At 48.2% G+C, this 13934-nt stretch overlaps 1 protein-coding gene across 1 annotated transcript; it reads left to right on the top strand.

Annotated features, from left to right (window-relative positions):
• The first annotated feature begins 4766 nt into the window (after positions 1-4766).
• LOC106544673 (protein THEM6) lies at positions 4767-13522 on the top strand. The gene is made up of 2 exons (XM_014061020.2): positions 4767-5395; positions 13109-13522. The coding sequence occupies exons 1-2, from the start codon at positions 4883-4885 to the stop codon at positions 13220-13222; spliced, it is 627 nt and encodes a 208-aa protein (XP_013916495.2). The 5' UTR covers positions 4767-4882; the 3' UTR covers positions 13223-13522.
• The last annotated feature ends 412 nt before the right edge of the window (positions 13523-13934 follow it).

The raw sequence follows: 13934 nt of genomic DNA, 5'->3' as shown, positions 1-13934 counted from the left end.
TCCTCTTCCTCCTCCACTTCTTCTTCTCCTCCTCTCTACATACCCCACTCCCTTCTAGCACTGATGACATTACGTAGTTGGGTAATGAAATGTCGGGAAGAAAACATCCAAACTCAGAGAGCACCAAGGACCCCACAGTCTTCCTCCTCCTCCTCCTCTTCCTCCTCCTTCTAGTCTTCTTCCTTCTTCTCTTCCTCCTAGTCCTTCTCCTCCTCTTCCTCCTCCTCCTTCTTCCTCCTCCTCCTCTCTACAAACCCCACTCCCTTCGAGCACTGATAATGTTACCTGGTTTGGATAGCAATAGCAATAGCAGTTAGACTTATATACCGCTTCCTAGGGCTTCCAGCCCTCTCTAAGCGGTTTACAGAGTCAGCATATATCGCCCCCAACAACAATCCGGGTCCTCATTTCACCCACCTCGGAAGGATGGGAGGCTGAGTCAACCTTGAGCCGGTGAGATTTGAACAGCCGACCTGCAGAACTAGCTGTCAGCTGAAGTAGCCTGCAGTGCTGCACTCTAACCACTGCGCCACCTCGGCTCTCGGATAATGAAACATCTGGAAAGAAAACATCCAAACTCAGAGAAACCCAAGGACCCCACCTTCCTTCCTTCCTTCCTTCCTTCCTTCCTTCCTTCCTTCCTTCCTTCCTTTCCTCCTCCTCCTCTTACGACATACCACTGGGTGTTCTCTACCTAATCCTGGAGCAGTATTTCCAAATATACCTATCAAATCTTTGTCCCGTACCACATCCAGATGTTTTACTTGGACCACAGGATCTCCTGAAGCTCTTTCGAAGCTTCCTGTGAAAAGCAGAGATGAATTATTTGCTCGCCAAAACACGAAGATTGTATTTCTGTGGCTTCCAGAGAGACACAACTTCCAGTATTCCTCCATGGTGTGGAACTGCATCCATCCTTGCTCAGGGCCTCTGCTTTCCGATGAATTCAATACCAGATTTTGCACTCATAAAGGTGGTGGTTTTTTGACTGACAAGGTATTGAAGAATGCAGATAAAAGTGAGAATCAATTATTTCTCCCTTTGTGGTGTTGGTTTTTAAATTAAGCTTGTTTTTTCGTTTGATTTCTAATAGCAAGTGACTCTGGGGAACTTACAGTTCTAAAACTACACAACAGTTAAAACAATTTTTTAAAAAATAAAATTTTAAAAAAAATCCAGAAAATAAATCAAGATGGTCCTCAACGTACGACCAAAATTGAGCCAACATTTCTATTGCTAAGTGAAACATCCATTAAGTGAGTTTAGCACCCGTCTAATGACCTTTCTTGCCACAGTTGTTAAGCGAATCACTGCAGCTGTTAATTTACAACCATGGTTCTTAAGTGAGTCTCCCTCCTTGACTTTGTCAGATGGTCGCAAAAGGGGATCACGGCAACGGTCATAAATATGAACCAGTGGCCCAAGCGGCTGAATTTTGATCACGTGATTGTGGAGATTCTACGACGGTCGTAACTGAAAAATGGTCATAAGTTACTTTTTTCAGTGTCGTCGTAACTTTGAATGGTCACTGAATGAAGCGTTGTTAAGTCGAAGCCTACCTGTACATATAGGAGCTGGGATAGTTGACCAGAAGGCTGGAGAATTCCTGGAGGACAAGGGGGGGGCAGGTGGTCCAAAGTTCCTCCAGGTTAAATTAGCCATCAACCTTCTTGACCTAAATCCCTTGGCAGGGTTTTGATGAGATAAGATGGAAAGGGGAAGGAAGGAAGGAAGGAAGGAAGGAAGGAAGGAAGGAAGGAAGGAAGGAAGGAAGGAAGGAAGGAAGGAAGGAAGGAAGGAAGGAAGGAAGGAAAAAGAGGGAGAAAGGACAGAAGAAGGAAGGAGAGAAAGGAAGGAAGGAAAGAAGGAAGGACAGAGGAAGGAAAGAGAGAAAGAGAGAAAGAAAGAGGGAGGGATGGAGGACAGAGGAAGGAAGGAAGGACAGAGGAAGGAAGGATAGAGAGAAAGAGAGAAGAAAGAGAGAGAGAAAAAAAGAAAGAGGGATGGAGGAAGGACAGAAGGAAGGAGATACTGGAAGGAAGGACAGAGGAAGGAAGGATAGAGAGAAAGAGAGAAAGAAAGGGGGAAGGAAGGACAGAGGAAGGAAGGAGAGAAAGGTAGGAAAGAAAGAAGGACTGAGGAAAGAAAGAGAGAAAGAAAGAGGGAGGGATGGAGGACAGAGGAAGGAAGGATAGAGAGAAAGAGAGAAAGAAAGAAAGAAAGAAAGAAAGAAAGAAAGAAAGAAAGAAAGAAAGAAAGAAAGAGGGATGGAGGGAGGGGGGACAGAGGAAGGAAAGAGAAAAAGGAAGGAAGGAGGGAAAAAGAGGGAGAAAGGACAAAAGAAGGAAGGAGAGAAAGGAAGGAAGGAAAGAAGGAAGGACTGAGGAAGGAAAGAGAGAGAGAGAAAGAAAGAGGGATGGAGGAAGGACAGAGGAAGGAAGGAAGAAGAGACAGGAGGGATGGAAGGACAAAGGAAAGAAGGAAGGAAAGAAAGAAAGAAGGAAGGGATAGAGAGAAAGAGGGAAGAAAGACAAAGAAAGAGGGATGGAGGAAGGACAGAGGAAGGAAGGAAGGACAGGGGAAGGAAGGAAGAATACAGAGAGAAAAAGAACGACAGAAACTGGGAGAGAGAGGAAGGAAGGAAGGAAGGAAGAAAAAAGAAAGAAAGAAAGAAAGAAAGAAAGAAAGAAAGAAAGAAAGAAAGAAAGAAAGAAAGAGAAACCATTTTGTGGATGCACCCCTTAAGAGAACCAGTGTATTGTCATTATTAAGACAGAAACTAGAAACCAGCATTCTGGGAGTTGTAGTCCCACCTGAAGCCCAATGCTCCCTGGGAGACCCTGGGCCAATCACTCTCTCTCTCTCTCTCTGCCGAGGGACGCAACGGCCGGCGTCTCCTCCCAAAGCCTAAAGCCCGGGAAACTGCGGGGGAAACTGTCCAGGCGATGGCCGGGAACGGCGGCTGACTTGACAGCGTGCAAAGACTCCCACGCGGGGCTTCCGAAGCATCTCGCGAAAACCCGAAAGGCAGGCAGTCACTCGAGAAGCATGGATTTGCAATGGGCAGCAGGGGGCGCTAAAACACCAGGAGACGGCTTGAATTTCTTATTTAAGACGACGCATTACCCTACAAACTGCAACTCTTCCGGTTTGCTGGGACCGCGGCAGGGAAGGGGTTAATAATGGGCGTTGCTTTCACACGCGAAGATCTTGATGCGGATGGAGGGAAGATCCGGCTTCCCATCTCCTAATAAGAATTCAATTCAATTTATTAGATTTCTAGGCCGCCCAATCCCGGAGGACTCCTCCCTTTTTCATTCCTCCCTCCCTTTTTCATTCCTCCCTCCCTTTTTCATTCCTCCCTCCCTTCTTCCCTCTTTTTTTCCTTCCTTCCTTCTTCTCTTTTCCTCCCTCCCTCCCTCCCTTCATTCTTCCCTCTTTTTCTTCCTTCCTTCTCTTTTCCTTCCTCCGTTCCTTCTTCTCTTTCCCTCGCTCCCCTCTTTTCCTTATTTTCTTTTTTCCTTCCTTCCTCCCCCCCTTCCTTCCAACTTCTCTCTTTTCCTTCCTTGTTTCCTTCACTCACTCGCTCGCTCCCTTCCTTCTTCCCTTTTTTCCTCCCTACCCCACTTCTCTTTTCCTTCCTTCCTTCCAATTTCTCTCTTTTCCTTCCTTCCTCCCTCCCTCCCTTCCTTCTTCCCTCTTTTCCTCCCTCACTTCTTCTCTTTTCCTTCCTCCCTCCCTCCCTTCATTCTTCCCTCTTTTCCTTCCTTCTCTTTTCATTCCTGCGTTCCTTCTTCTCTCTCCCTCCCTCTCCTCTTTTCCTTGTTTTCTTTTTTTCCTTCCTTCCTTCCTTCCTTCCAACTTCTCTCTTTTCCTTCCTTCCTCCCTCCCTCCCTTCCTTCACTCTTTTCCTCCCTCACTTCTTCTCTTTTCCTTCCTTCCTTCCTCCCTCCCTTCCTTCTTCCCTCTTTTCCTCCCTACCCCACTCCTCTTTTCCTTCCTTCCTTCCAACTTCTCTTTTCCTTCCTCCCTCCCTCCCTTCCTTCACTCTTTTCCTCCCTCACTTCTTCTCTTTTCCTTCCTTCCTCCCTTCCTTCCTTCTTCACTCTTTTCCTCCCTCACTTCTTCTCTTTTCCTTCCTTCCTCTTTTCCTTCCTTCCCTCCCTCCCTGCAAAAAATAAAACAAATTTAAAAGAAAGTTTAAAAAGGAAAACCATCAAAACGAAACAAAAGAAATTAAACACGTGTCTCGGCTTCTCCAGACACGTCCTCCTGACACAACTGTTTCAGTGGAGACCCCCCTGTTTCATTTCTAAACCCCTCCAACCTCCCATCACCTGTACTTAATCACCTGCCTCCCTATCAAGCATCCCATTCCCCCCCCCCTCCATCCCTGGGTGAAGCTCTGCAGCCTTGCCAGGCAAAGCAGCCAACGCCAAAAGCACAGCCAACCCTTTCCATAACGACAGTACATTGTGCAAAAAAACGGGGAGGGAAACACACACACACAAACACACAGAGACCAAAAAAACGATGCAATGCCTTTGCTGGTGGCGCTGCAGGAAGCAGGGGAGCCACCAGGGGGCGCTGCGGGCTCCCCTTGGGCCCAGAGCTGTCAGCTGAATTAAGCAAGAAGGGAGGGGGGGGGGCGGGTGGCATGACAGCAGGAAGAAACCAAAGGGCAGATTAAAATTGAAAAAAGAGGGGGAGGAAGCGGCAGGAGCTGGAGCTCCCCCACCCGGTGCAGAGTGGATCGTTCCTCGGCTGCACCAGCAGACCGGAAGAAGAAGAGGAAGCCGGCTCAGGCACGGTGCAAAGGTCCTCTCTCCATCCTCCCTCTGGTGTGCATCCCGTCACCTGGGCCCAGGTGAGCCTCCTGAGGATGCCCTCGCTGCTCCTGATCTGTGGGGCGGCCGCTGTCGCCTTCTTCGCCTGCCTGGATGGCTGGTACCTGCTGAGGATGCCCATCACTTACCTGTACGCCAAGTGGCTGCTTCCCGCCATCGCCAACCCTTTGCAAGAGCAGCGCTTCCACAGCTGGGTGCTGCCCTCCGACTTGGACCTCCTGGTCCATATGAACAACGCCCGCTACCCCCGGGAGGCCGACATGGCCCGTTGCGTCTTCATGGTCCGCTGCGGGCTCTTCCAGGCCATCTGGGCCCTGGGGGGCCACACCATGCTCTCCGCCTCCTGCTGCCGCTTCCGGCGTTCGATGCACCTGCTGGAGCGTTTCACCATCCGGACGCGCATCCGAGGCTGGGACCAGCGGGCGTTCTTCCTGGAGCAGCGTTTCGTCAGCACCCGGGACGGCTTCGTTTGCGCCGTCTTGTTGGTGCGGCAACATGTGGCGGGCACCACGCCGGGCACGGCGGTGGAGAAGGTGTGCCGAAGGAAGGTGAGGGCCCGAAAAGGGCTGGGAGGCTGAAGGTGGAGCCTACGGGTAGGAAAGGCGGCGCGTCCCAAAGGCCTGAGAGAACGGAGAGAGACGAGGGAGTTGGCAGGGACCCTAGAGGTCTTCTAGTCCAACCCGTGGCTCAAGCAGGAGACCCAATACCTGTGATGGTGAACACCCATCAGGGTGGCACCCAGAGCCCTCTCTGCATGCACGCCAGCTGTCGCCCCAGCCCAGCTCCCACCAACTACTTTGGGTCTCTGTTGCGCATACGGTGTGTGTGTGTGTGTGTGCGGGGGGACACGTGCATGCATGCAAGGGGGTGGGGCACTTGCATTGCATTTTGGGGCCTCCTGCTGAGCCCCCCTTCCCCATTTTGGTCTGGAAAGCTTCCTGCACCAACCCGGAAACCAAATATGGGAGTGGCGACAGAGCACATGCGCAGGGGGGAAGGGAGAGCAAGGGTGGTCGCGCACACATGCGTGGAGGGCATGGTGATGGTCGCATGCACATTGCATTGGCACGCGACGACATTCCACTGGTTAGAGGAACTCCTTGACTGTCGTAATTCGAGGACCTCCTGAATAATGCATCATTTTTGATGCTTTTTTTTCCTCCTCCGATGTATTCATTTGGCATGTGGCATATCCGATACGGAGTAGCAACCTATACAGATAGTCCTTGACTTACAACAGTTCAGTTAGTGGCCATTCAAAGTTACAAAGGCAGCGAAAAATGGGGACCGATGACGGCTTTTCGCACTTAACGACCGTTGCACCCTCCCCAGGGTCATTTGATAAAATGTACGTCCTTGGCAACCGATTTCTGAAGGTCTCAACGTCCCGGGGTCACACACCTGCGACCTTCTGACGAGCCAAATCCATGGGGGGAGCCCGATTCACTTAACAACCGGGGTGCCTAAGTTTAACAACGGCAGGGATTCACTTATCAAGTGTAGCGAGAAAGGTCACAAAACGGGGCGAAACTCGCCACAACTGTCCCCCGCTTAGCAACAGAAATTTGGGACTCGGTTTCTTAGCCTGTTCTCAGCTGTCAGGAAGTTTCTCCTGAGTTCCAATTGTGCTTCTCTCCTCGATTAGTTTCCATCCATTGTTTCTTGCCCTGTTTTCTGGTGCTTTGGAGAATAAATCGAAGACTGTCACCATGGTTACCCCTAGTCCTTCTCAATTTAAAAATGGATTTTCTTCTTAAAGCTCACAGTTCAATGGGTTAAATCATTAGTTAAAAAGATCAAGGCAACATCCCCCCCAATGGTGTCACTGAAGATTTTCCTCCCTCCCCTCCCTTGTTAGGGTAGTCCTCAACTTACGACCACAAGTGAGGCCAAATTTATGTTGCTAAGCGAGACATTTAAGTGGATTTTGCCTCCTTTTGGTGGTTTTGAAAATAAATTGACCCTCTTGTGTGGTAGCCTCTCAAAATTGGAATTCCCCTATCAGGTTAAGAGAGTGGGAAGGGTCTTCTAGTCCAACCCCCCGCTCAAGCAGGAGAATTTATACTATTTCAGACAAATGGCTGCCCAGTCTCTTCTTTTATTAAAAAAAAATTATTATTATTCATTTCATATTAAAATATCGGACATAGTGCTCCCATCCTGGCATTATTTCCACCATCCATACTAAAATATAGAACCAATATCCTATATACTAATCGCGCCTTCCTAATTATATACAATTACTCTGCCCCTTTATATGTATTTTGTATTTACAACATATTGCATCACAGTTTGGGTCTACAAATCCTGTTTATTTCCTGTTTATTTCTCTTCTTTAAAAGCCTCCAGTGATGGAGTGCCCACGATTTCAGGTGGCATGCTGTTCCACTGGTTAATTGTTCTCACTGTTGGGAAGTTTCTCCTTAATTCCAGATGGCTTCTCTCTTTGATTAATTCCCATTTTTTTCTTACCTTGCTTTCTGGTGCTTTGGAAAGTAGGCCACGCCCTCTCCTTTGGGGCAACCCCTGAGATATTGGAAGGCTGCTATCATGTCTCCCCTAGTCCTTCTTTTCATTAAACTAGACATACCCAGTTCCTGCAACCGTTCTTCCTATGTTTTAGCCTCCAGTCCCCTAATCCTCTTGGTTGCTCTTCTCTGCACTCTTTCCAGAGTCTCCACATTTTTTTTTTACATCATGGTGACCAAAACTGGATGCAGGATTTCAAGCGTGGCCTTACCAAGGCTTTATAAAGCACAATAAAGCCTTGGAGAAAATGGCACCAGAGTTCAGAAGAAGACACAAACTTTGGAGTCTACCAGCTCCATAGTCTAGGGCAGTGTTTCTCAACCTTGACAACTTGAAGATGTCTGGATTTCAACTCCCAGAATTCCCCAGCCAGCGAATGCTGGCTGGGGAATTCTGGGAGTTGAAGTCCGGACATCTTCAAGTTGCCAAGGTTGAGAAACACTAGTCTAGGGAATGTACTGATGGTTTCCACCTGACCATCGGAGGTGAATCTGGGTCAGATTGAACCCTCTAAGATCGTGTTTCTGAACCTCAACGCCTCTAAGAAACTGGGGAATTCTGGGAGTCCATGTTTCTTAAAGTTGCTGAGGTTAAGAACCAGAGTTTTAAAAGAATGAGGATTCCAGAATATCCCTCTCAGTTGAGTTCCCACAACCCATCGTAACCAATCTTGACCGAGTTGAACATTGGGCGCTATCTATACAAAATGAAATTCAACGGTGAAAGCAGGAAGGTTCTACATTTAGGCAAGAAAAACGAAATGCACAGGTAGAGTATAGGACCTATACTATAGGTGGTACCTTGCTCAATAGTAGTAACTGTGAGAGGGATCTTGGAGTCCTAGTGGACAACCATTTAAATAGGAGCCAGCCGTGGGCAGCAGCTGCCAAAAAAGCCAACACAATTTTAGGCTGCATCAACAGAGGGATAGTATCAAGATCATGTGAAGTGTTAATACCACTTTATAAGGCCTTGGTAAGGCCACACTTGGAATAACGGCATTCAGTTTTGGTCACCACGATGTAGAAAAAGATGTGGAGATTCCGGAAAGAGTGCAGAGAAGAGCAACAAAGAGGATTAGGGGACTGAAGACTAAAACATATGAAGAACAGTTGCAGGAACTGGGTATGTCTAGTTTAATGAAAAGAAGGACGAGGGGAGACATGATAGCAGTCTTCCAATATCTCAGGGGCTGCCACAAAGAAGAGGGAGTCAAGCTATTCTCCAAAGCACCTGAGGGTAGAACAAGAAGCAATGGGTGGAAACTAATCAAGGAGGGAAGCAACTTAGAACTGAGGAGAAATTTCCCGACAGTTAGAACAATTAATCAGTGGAACAACTTGCCTCCAGAAGTTGTGAATGCTCCAACACTGGAAGTTTTAAAGTAGATGTTGGATAGCCATCTGAAGTGGGTTTCCTGCCTAAGCAGTGGGGGGGGGGGGGTTGGACTAGAAGACCTCCAAGGTCCCTTCCAACTCTGTTATCCTATCCCTTTGCAGCCCAGTGGGAATATCATAAGGGATCTTAAGGGATCTGCTTACTCAGGGTTTAAATCATTGACCATTCAAGAAAAATATGGGCTGGTTTCCCAGGGACCAGCTCAACAAAGTTGAAAACCCCAAAGAGATATCTTTCAGACTCTCTGGAGTTCCCCCACACCGTGACCCGTCAAAAGCGCGGATGGCAAAAGCGCGATCGACAAAATCGCGCCTTTGACGTCATCACAGCGCGACGAAAAAGATCGAAAAATTCAAATAAAAATTAATAAAAATTAATTAAAGCAAGCCGATTCACATAAAGGTAAGGGTTAGGGTTAGGGTTAGGGTTAGCTTTAGAGCGTTAGCGTTAGGGTTAGGTTAAGGGTTAGCGTTAGGTTTTTCGTTACTTTAACGGTTAGGTTTAGGGTTAGGTTTAGGGTTAGGTTAAGAGTTAGGTTTAGGGTTAGGTTTAGGGTTAGGTTTGGGGGTGTTAGAGTAAGGTTTTCGCTTTATTTTACATTTTTTCGAACTTTTTCGTCGCGTTGTGATGACGTCACAGCGCGCTTTTTGTCGAGCGCGATTTTGTCCTACGCGCTTTTGTGGTGGAACCCCCACACACACTCCACCCCAATGGAGTCCTTCTCCTAAGGCAGTGGTTTCCCAAACTTGGCAACTTGAAGACCTTGTGGACTTCAACTCCCAGAATTCTCCAGCCAGCAGAGCCCCCCCCCCCCAGTCCTTTTTTTCCTCTTGACTAGCCAAACCCCCCCATTTTCATATGTTTTAGCCTCCAGGCCTTTAATCATCTTAGTTGCTCTTCTTCGCAAATAAGTGCAAATATCTACCCTTCTCACCCATGATGCCCGTGAATGAACCGTAACCTTCCACGGAAGTCTGGGTCACACCAGTTCAGAGAGGAAGCATCCAGCCAGGGATCCCTGGACAGGACGTGACAACTCCACGGGAGCGTGTGTTAATTTCCCACCTGGATTAGTAAAATGTCCAGATGGAGGTGGGTTTGCTCCTGGCTTGCAAAATCGGGCGTGGCATTCTTGGAATCCGCAGAGCCTTTCGTAAAGGTTGGGCTGGCTGTCCCCAAGCCTTTCGGTGCCACTCAACCCAGCTGACTGGGTGACGAAAGAGGCACAGTTTTCCTGAAGCAGGTGCCATCCAGATGTTTAGCTCTTCAAAGGACCTCATTGTCAGTCAAGTTAGGGAGTTTATAACCCATTAGCAATAGCCCTTAGACTTATATACCGCTTCACAGTGTATTTGCAGCCCCCTCTAAGCAGTTTACAGAGTCAGCCTCTCTTTCCCCCCAACAATCCTTCCTTCCCTCCCTCCCTCCCTCCTTCCTTCTTTCCTTCCCTCCCTCCCTCCCTCCCTCCCTTCCTTCCTTCCTTCCTTCTTACACTCGCCCTAGCACTTAGACTTATATACTGCTTCACAGTGTATTTGCAGCCCTCTCTAAGCAGTTTACAGAGTCAGCCTCTTGCCCCCCCAACAATCATTCCTTCCCTCCCTCCCTCCCTCCTTCCTTCTTTCCTTCCCTCCCTCCCTCCCTTCCTTCCTTCCTTCCTTTCTTACACTCGCCCTAGCACTTAGACTTATATACTGCTTCACAGTGTATTTGCAGCCCTCTCTAAGCAGTTTACAGAGTCAGCCTCTTGCCCCCCAACAATCATTCCTTCCCTCCCTCCCTCCCTCCTTCCTTCTTCCTTTCCCTCCCTCCCTCCCTTCCTTCCTTCCTTCCTTTCTTACACTCGCCCTAGCACTTAGACTTATATACTGCTTCACAGTGTATTTGCAGCCCTCTCTAAGCAGTTTACAGAGTCAGCCTCTTGCCCCCAACAATCCTTCCTTCCTTCCCTCCCTCCCTCCTTCCTTCCTTCCCTCCCTCCCTCCTTCCTTCTTTCCTTCCCTCCCTCCCTCCCTTCCTTCCTTTCTTACCACTCACCCTAGCACTTAGACATATACTGCTTCACAGTGTATTTGCAGCCCTCTCTAAGCAGTTTACAGAGTCAGCCTCTTGTCCCCTCAACAATCCTTCCTTCCCTCCCCCCTCCTTTCCTTCCCTCCCTCCCTTCTTTCCTTCCCTCCCTCCCTCCCTCCCTCCCTCCCTTCCTTCCTTCCTTCCTTCCTTCCTTTCCTTTCTTACACTAGCCCTAGCACTTACTTATATACCACTTCACAATGCTTTTATACGTGCCCTCTCTAAGCAGTTTTACAAAGTCAACATCTTGCCCCCAACAATCTGGGTCCTCATTTTACCCACCTCAGAAGGATGGGAGGCTGAGTCAAATTTGAGGATCAAACCACTGCAGTTGGTCAGCCTGCAATACTGCATTCTAACCACTGTTCCACTATAGCCCTTCCTTCCTTCCTTCCCTTCTCTTCCTTCCTTCCTTCCTTCCTTCCTTCCTTCCTTCCTTCCTTCCTTCCTTTCTTACACTAGCCCTAGCACTTAGACTTATATACCACTTCACAGTGCTTCACAGCCCTCTCTAAGCGGTTTACAGAATCAGCCTCTTGCCCCCAACAATCTGGGTCCTCAGTTGACCCACCTCAGAAGGATGGAAGACTGAGTCAACCTTGAGCCGGTCAGGATCGAACTGCTGATAATGAGCAGAGTCAGCCTGCAATATTGCATTCTAACCACTTCTTCGATAAAAAAAAGATGGACTGGGAATTTTTAGTAGAGGAGGAGAAGGAGGAAAGAAGGAAGGGAGAAATGGAGGAGGAGATAGGTCTTGTTCCCTCAAGACACACATGTGTTGGCTAAATGTGTTGCTTTCTTGGTTTTGACAGAGCCAAGAAATTTTACAGTTACAAGGGTAGAAGCTCGTAATTTAGGAACAGAAGGGACATTCCAAAACTTGTTTTGGTAACTTGAAATACCCACATTTCAATCTGGCTTCAAGGAACCGAGGTGGCGCAGTGGTTAAATGCAGCACTGCGGGCTACTTCAGCTGACTGCAGTTCTGCAGTTCGGCTGTTCAAATCTCACCGGCTCAGGGTTGACTCAGCCTTCCATCCTTCCGAGGTGGGTAAAATGAGGACCCGGATTGTTGTTGGGGGCAATATGCTGACTCTGTAAACTGCTTAGAGAGGGCTGAAAGCCCTATGAAGCGGTATATAAGTCTAACTGCTATTGCTATTGCTAACAGAGGACTTGGCAATCATAAGTTGTACATATGTACTAAGAAAGCCGGTTGGGTGACTTTGAACCAATCACCAAGAGACTGTGAGTTCTAGTCCCTCCCTAAGCATGAAAGCTGGCTTGGTGACTTTGAGCCAATCACCTGAAAACTGTGAGTTCTAGTCCTACATTAGTAATGAAAGGCAGGTGGCCACTCCTCCTCTCTCAGCCCAACCCACCTCACAACGTCCTTGTGGTGGTGGAGAAAATGGGCTACATTTGCTGCCTTGAATTATTTGTTAAAATAATAAAGGCGGGATATGAACAAGTGCCGTATTTTCCAGACTATAAGGCGCTCCAGAGTATAAGACGCACCTTAGCTTTTGGGGAGGAAAATAAGAAGAAAACATTCTGCCTCTGCCTACCAGCAACCATGGTATTCAGCTGGCTAGCTTCTTGACGTGGACCGCACGTTAACCAGGTCAGCCAATGAACAGGCATCGCATATTAAGTCAGCCAATGGGGGCTCTTTGGATTCTGAAATTTGTTGTGTGAGCAACAAGGAGACGGGAAAGAACCTGGCTTAGCTGAGAACGGAAAGTGAAAGTGACCGTGTTTGGCTTGGATTTCCTGCTACCTTGGTAATGTACTGTAGATTATGATTATTTTGAATCCCGCTCAATCAGTTCCTGTGCTTTCTGAATGCGGCAAACTCTGACCGGCCAGCTCAGCTTCAGCACTTATTGCAGCCTGATTCAGCACAGCTGATTGGCGGGTGGATCAAACTGCCGGAAGACCCCCAATCCGCTGTTCCAGGCTGCAGGGATTTCCACAGACCGTCGCTGCCTCCATGCCTCACGTTTTTGGCCTCTGGTGGGGGTGGGTGGAGCTACATTTCAGTGTATAAGACGCACCCAAATTTTCACCCTCTTTTTTGCGGGCGAAAAGGTGCATCTTATACTCCGAAAAATACAGTAATATATTACATTTGCTGATCTTTCTTTCTTCTTCTTCTTCTTCTTCTTCTTCTTCTTCTTCTTCTTCTTCTTCTTCTTCTTCTTCTTCTTCTTCTTCTTCTTCTTCTTCTTCTTCTTCTTCTTCCGTTTGAATTGCAGATGGAATCCCCAGCCCTGTCGGAAGAGATCCAGCATTGGTCGAGGTACAACGAAGCCAGCAGCCAGAACCTCAGGATGGAGAGTGACGTCCTGGAGAAGAGCAAGGCCCTCTGATTGGGGGTACTCACCAGTGCCCCTCACCCTCTTCCAGACCAGGCTTCCATCCCCCAAAGGATGGGACAGGATTTGCCGTCTCTTCTTTTCGGTGGGTACTTGGAGGAAAAGCTGGAAGAGCTGGACTTGAAGGCCCTCAATGCCCCAATTGGCCAGTTGGATGGAGGGCAGGAGCCCCCTCCTTCTTGTTCTTCCTCCTCCTCCTCTTTACTCTTCTTTCTTCTCCCCTCTACCCATTTCTTCTTCCTCCCCATCTCTTTCCTCTTATTCCTCCCTCTCCTCTTTCTCCTTCTTGTTCTTCTTCTTTTCCTCTACTTCTTTCTCTTCATTCCTCCTCCTCTCCCCTTCCATCCTTTCCCCTTCTCTCCTCCTCTTTGTTTTTCCTCCTCCTCTTCCTCTTTATTCTTCTTTCTTCTCCCCTCCCCTCTCTTCCCTTCCATTTTCCCTTCTTTCCACTCCTCTCCCCCTTCTTGTTCTTCTTCCTCCTCCTCTTTGCTCTTCTTTCTTCGCCCCTTCACTCATTTCTTCCTCCCCCTCTTTCCTCTCTCCTCTTCCTCCCCCTTATAGTTCTTCTCTTTCCTCTTCTTCTTTCTCTCCTCCCTTCCATTTCCATCTTCTCTTCCCTTCTCTCCTCTCCTTTTTCTTGTTCTTCTTCCTCTTTACTCTTCTTTCTTCTCCCCTCCAATTTCTTCCTGCCCCTCTTTTCTTTTCT

The sequence above is a fragment of the Thamnophis sirtalis genome, unplaced genomic scaffold (genome assembly GCF_051295495.1).
Source record: "Thamnophis sirtalis isolate CommonGarterSnake01/CBP01778 unplaced genomic scaffold, rThaSir2_p1.2 scaffold_2, whole genome shotgun sequence".
In the NCBI taxonomy this organism is placed as follows: domain Eukaryota; kingdom Metazoa; phylum Chordata; class Lepidosauria; order Squamata; family Natricidae; genus Thamnophis; species Thamnophis sirtalis.
This window is presented reverse-complemented; position numbering and strand designations above follow the sequence as displayed.

What these genes read in the sequence shown, in the direction of transcription:
- LOC106544673 (XM_014061020.2), top strand. Translation starts at nt 4,883, where the DNA reads ATGCCCTCGCTGCTCCTGATCTGTGGGGCGGCCGCTGTCGCCTTCTTC. An exon ending in AGAAGGTGTGCCGAAGGAAG is followed by an intron (nt 5,396 to 13,108) that starts GTGAGGGCCCGA and finishes TTTGAATTGCAG; the next exon opens with ATGGAATCCCCAGCCCTGTC.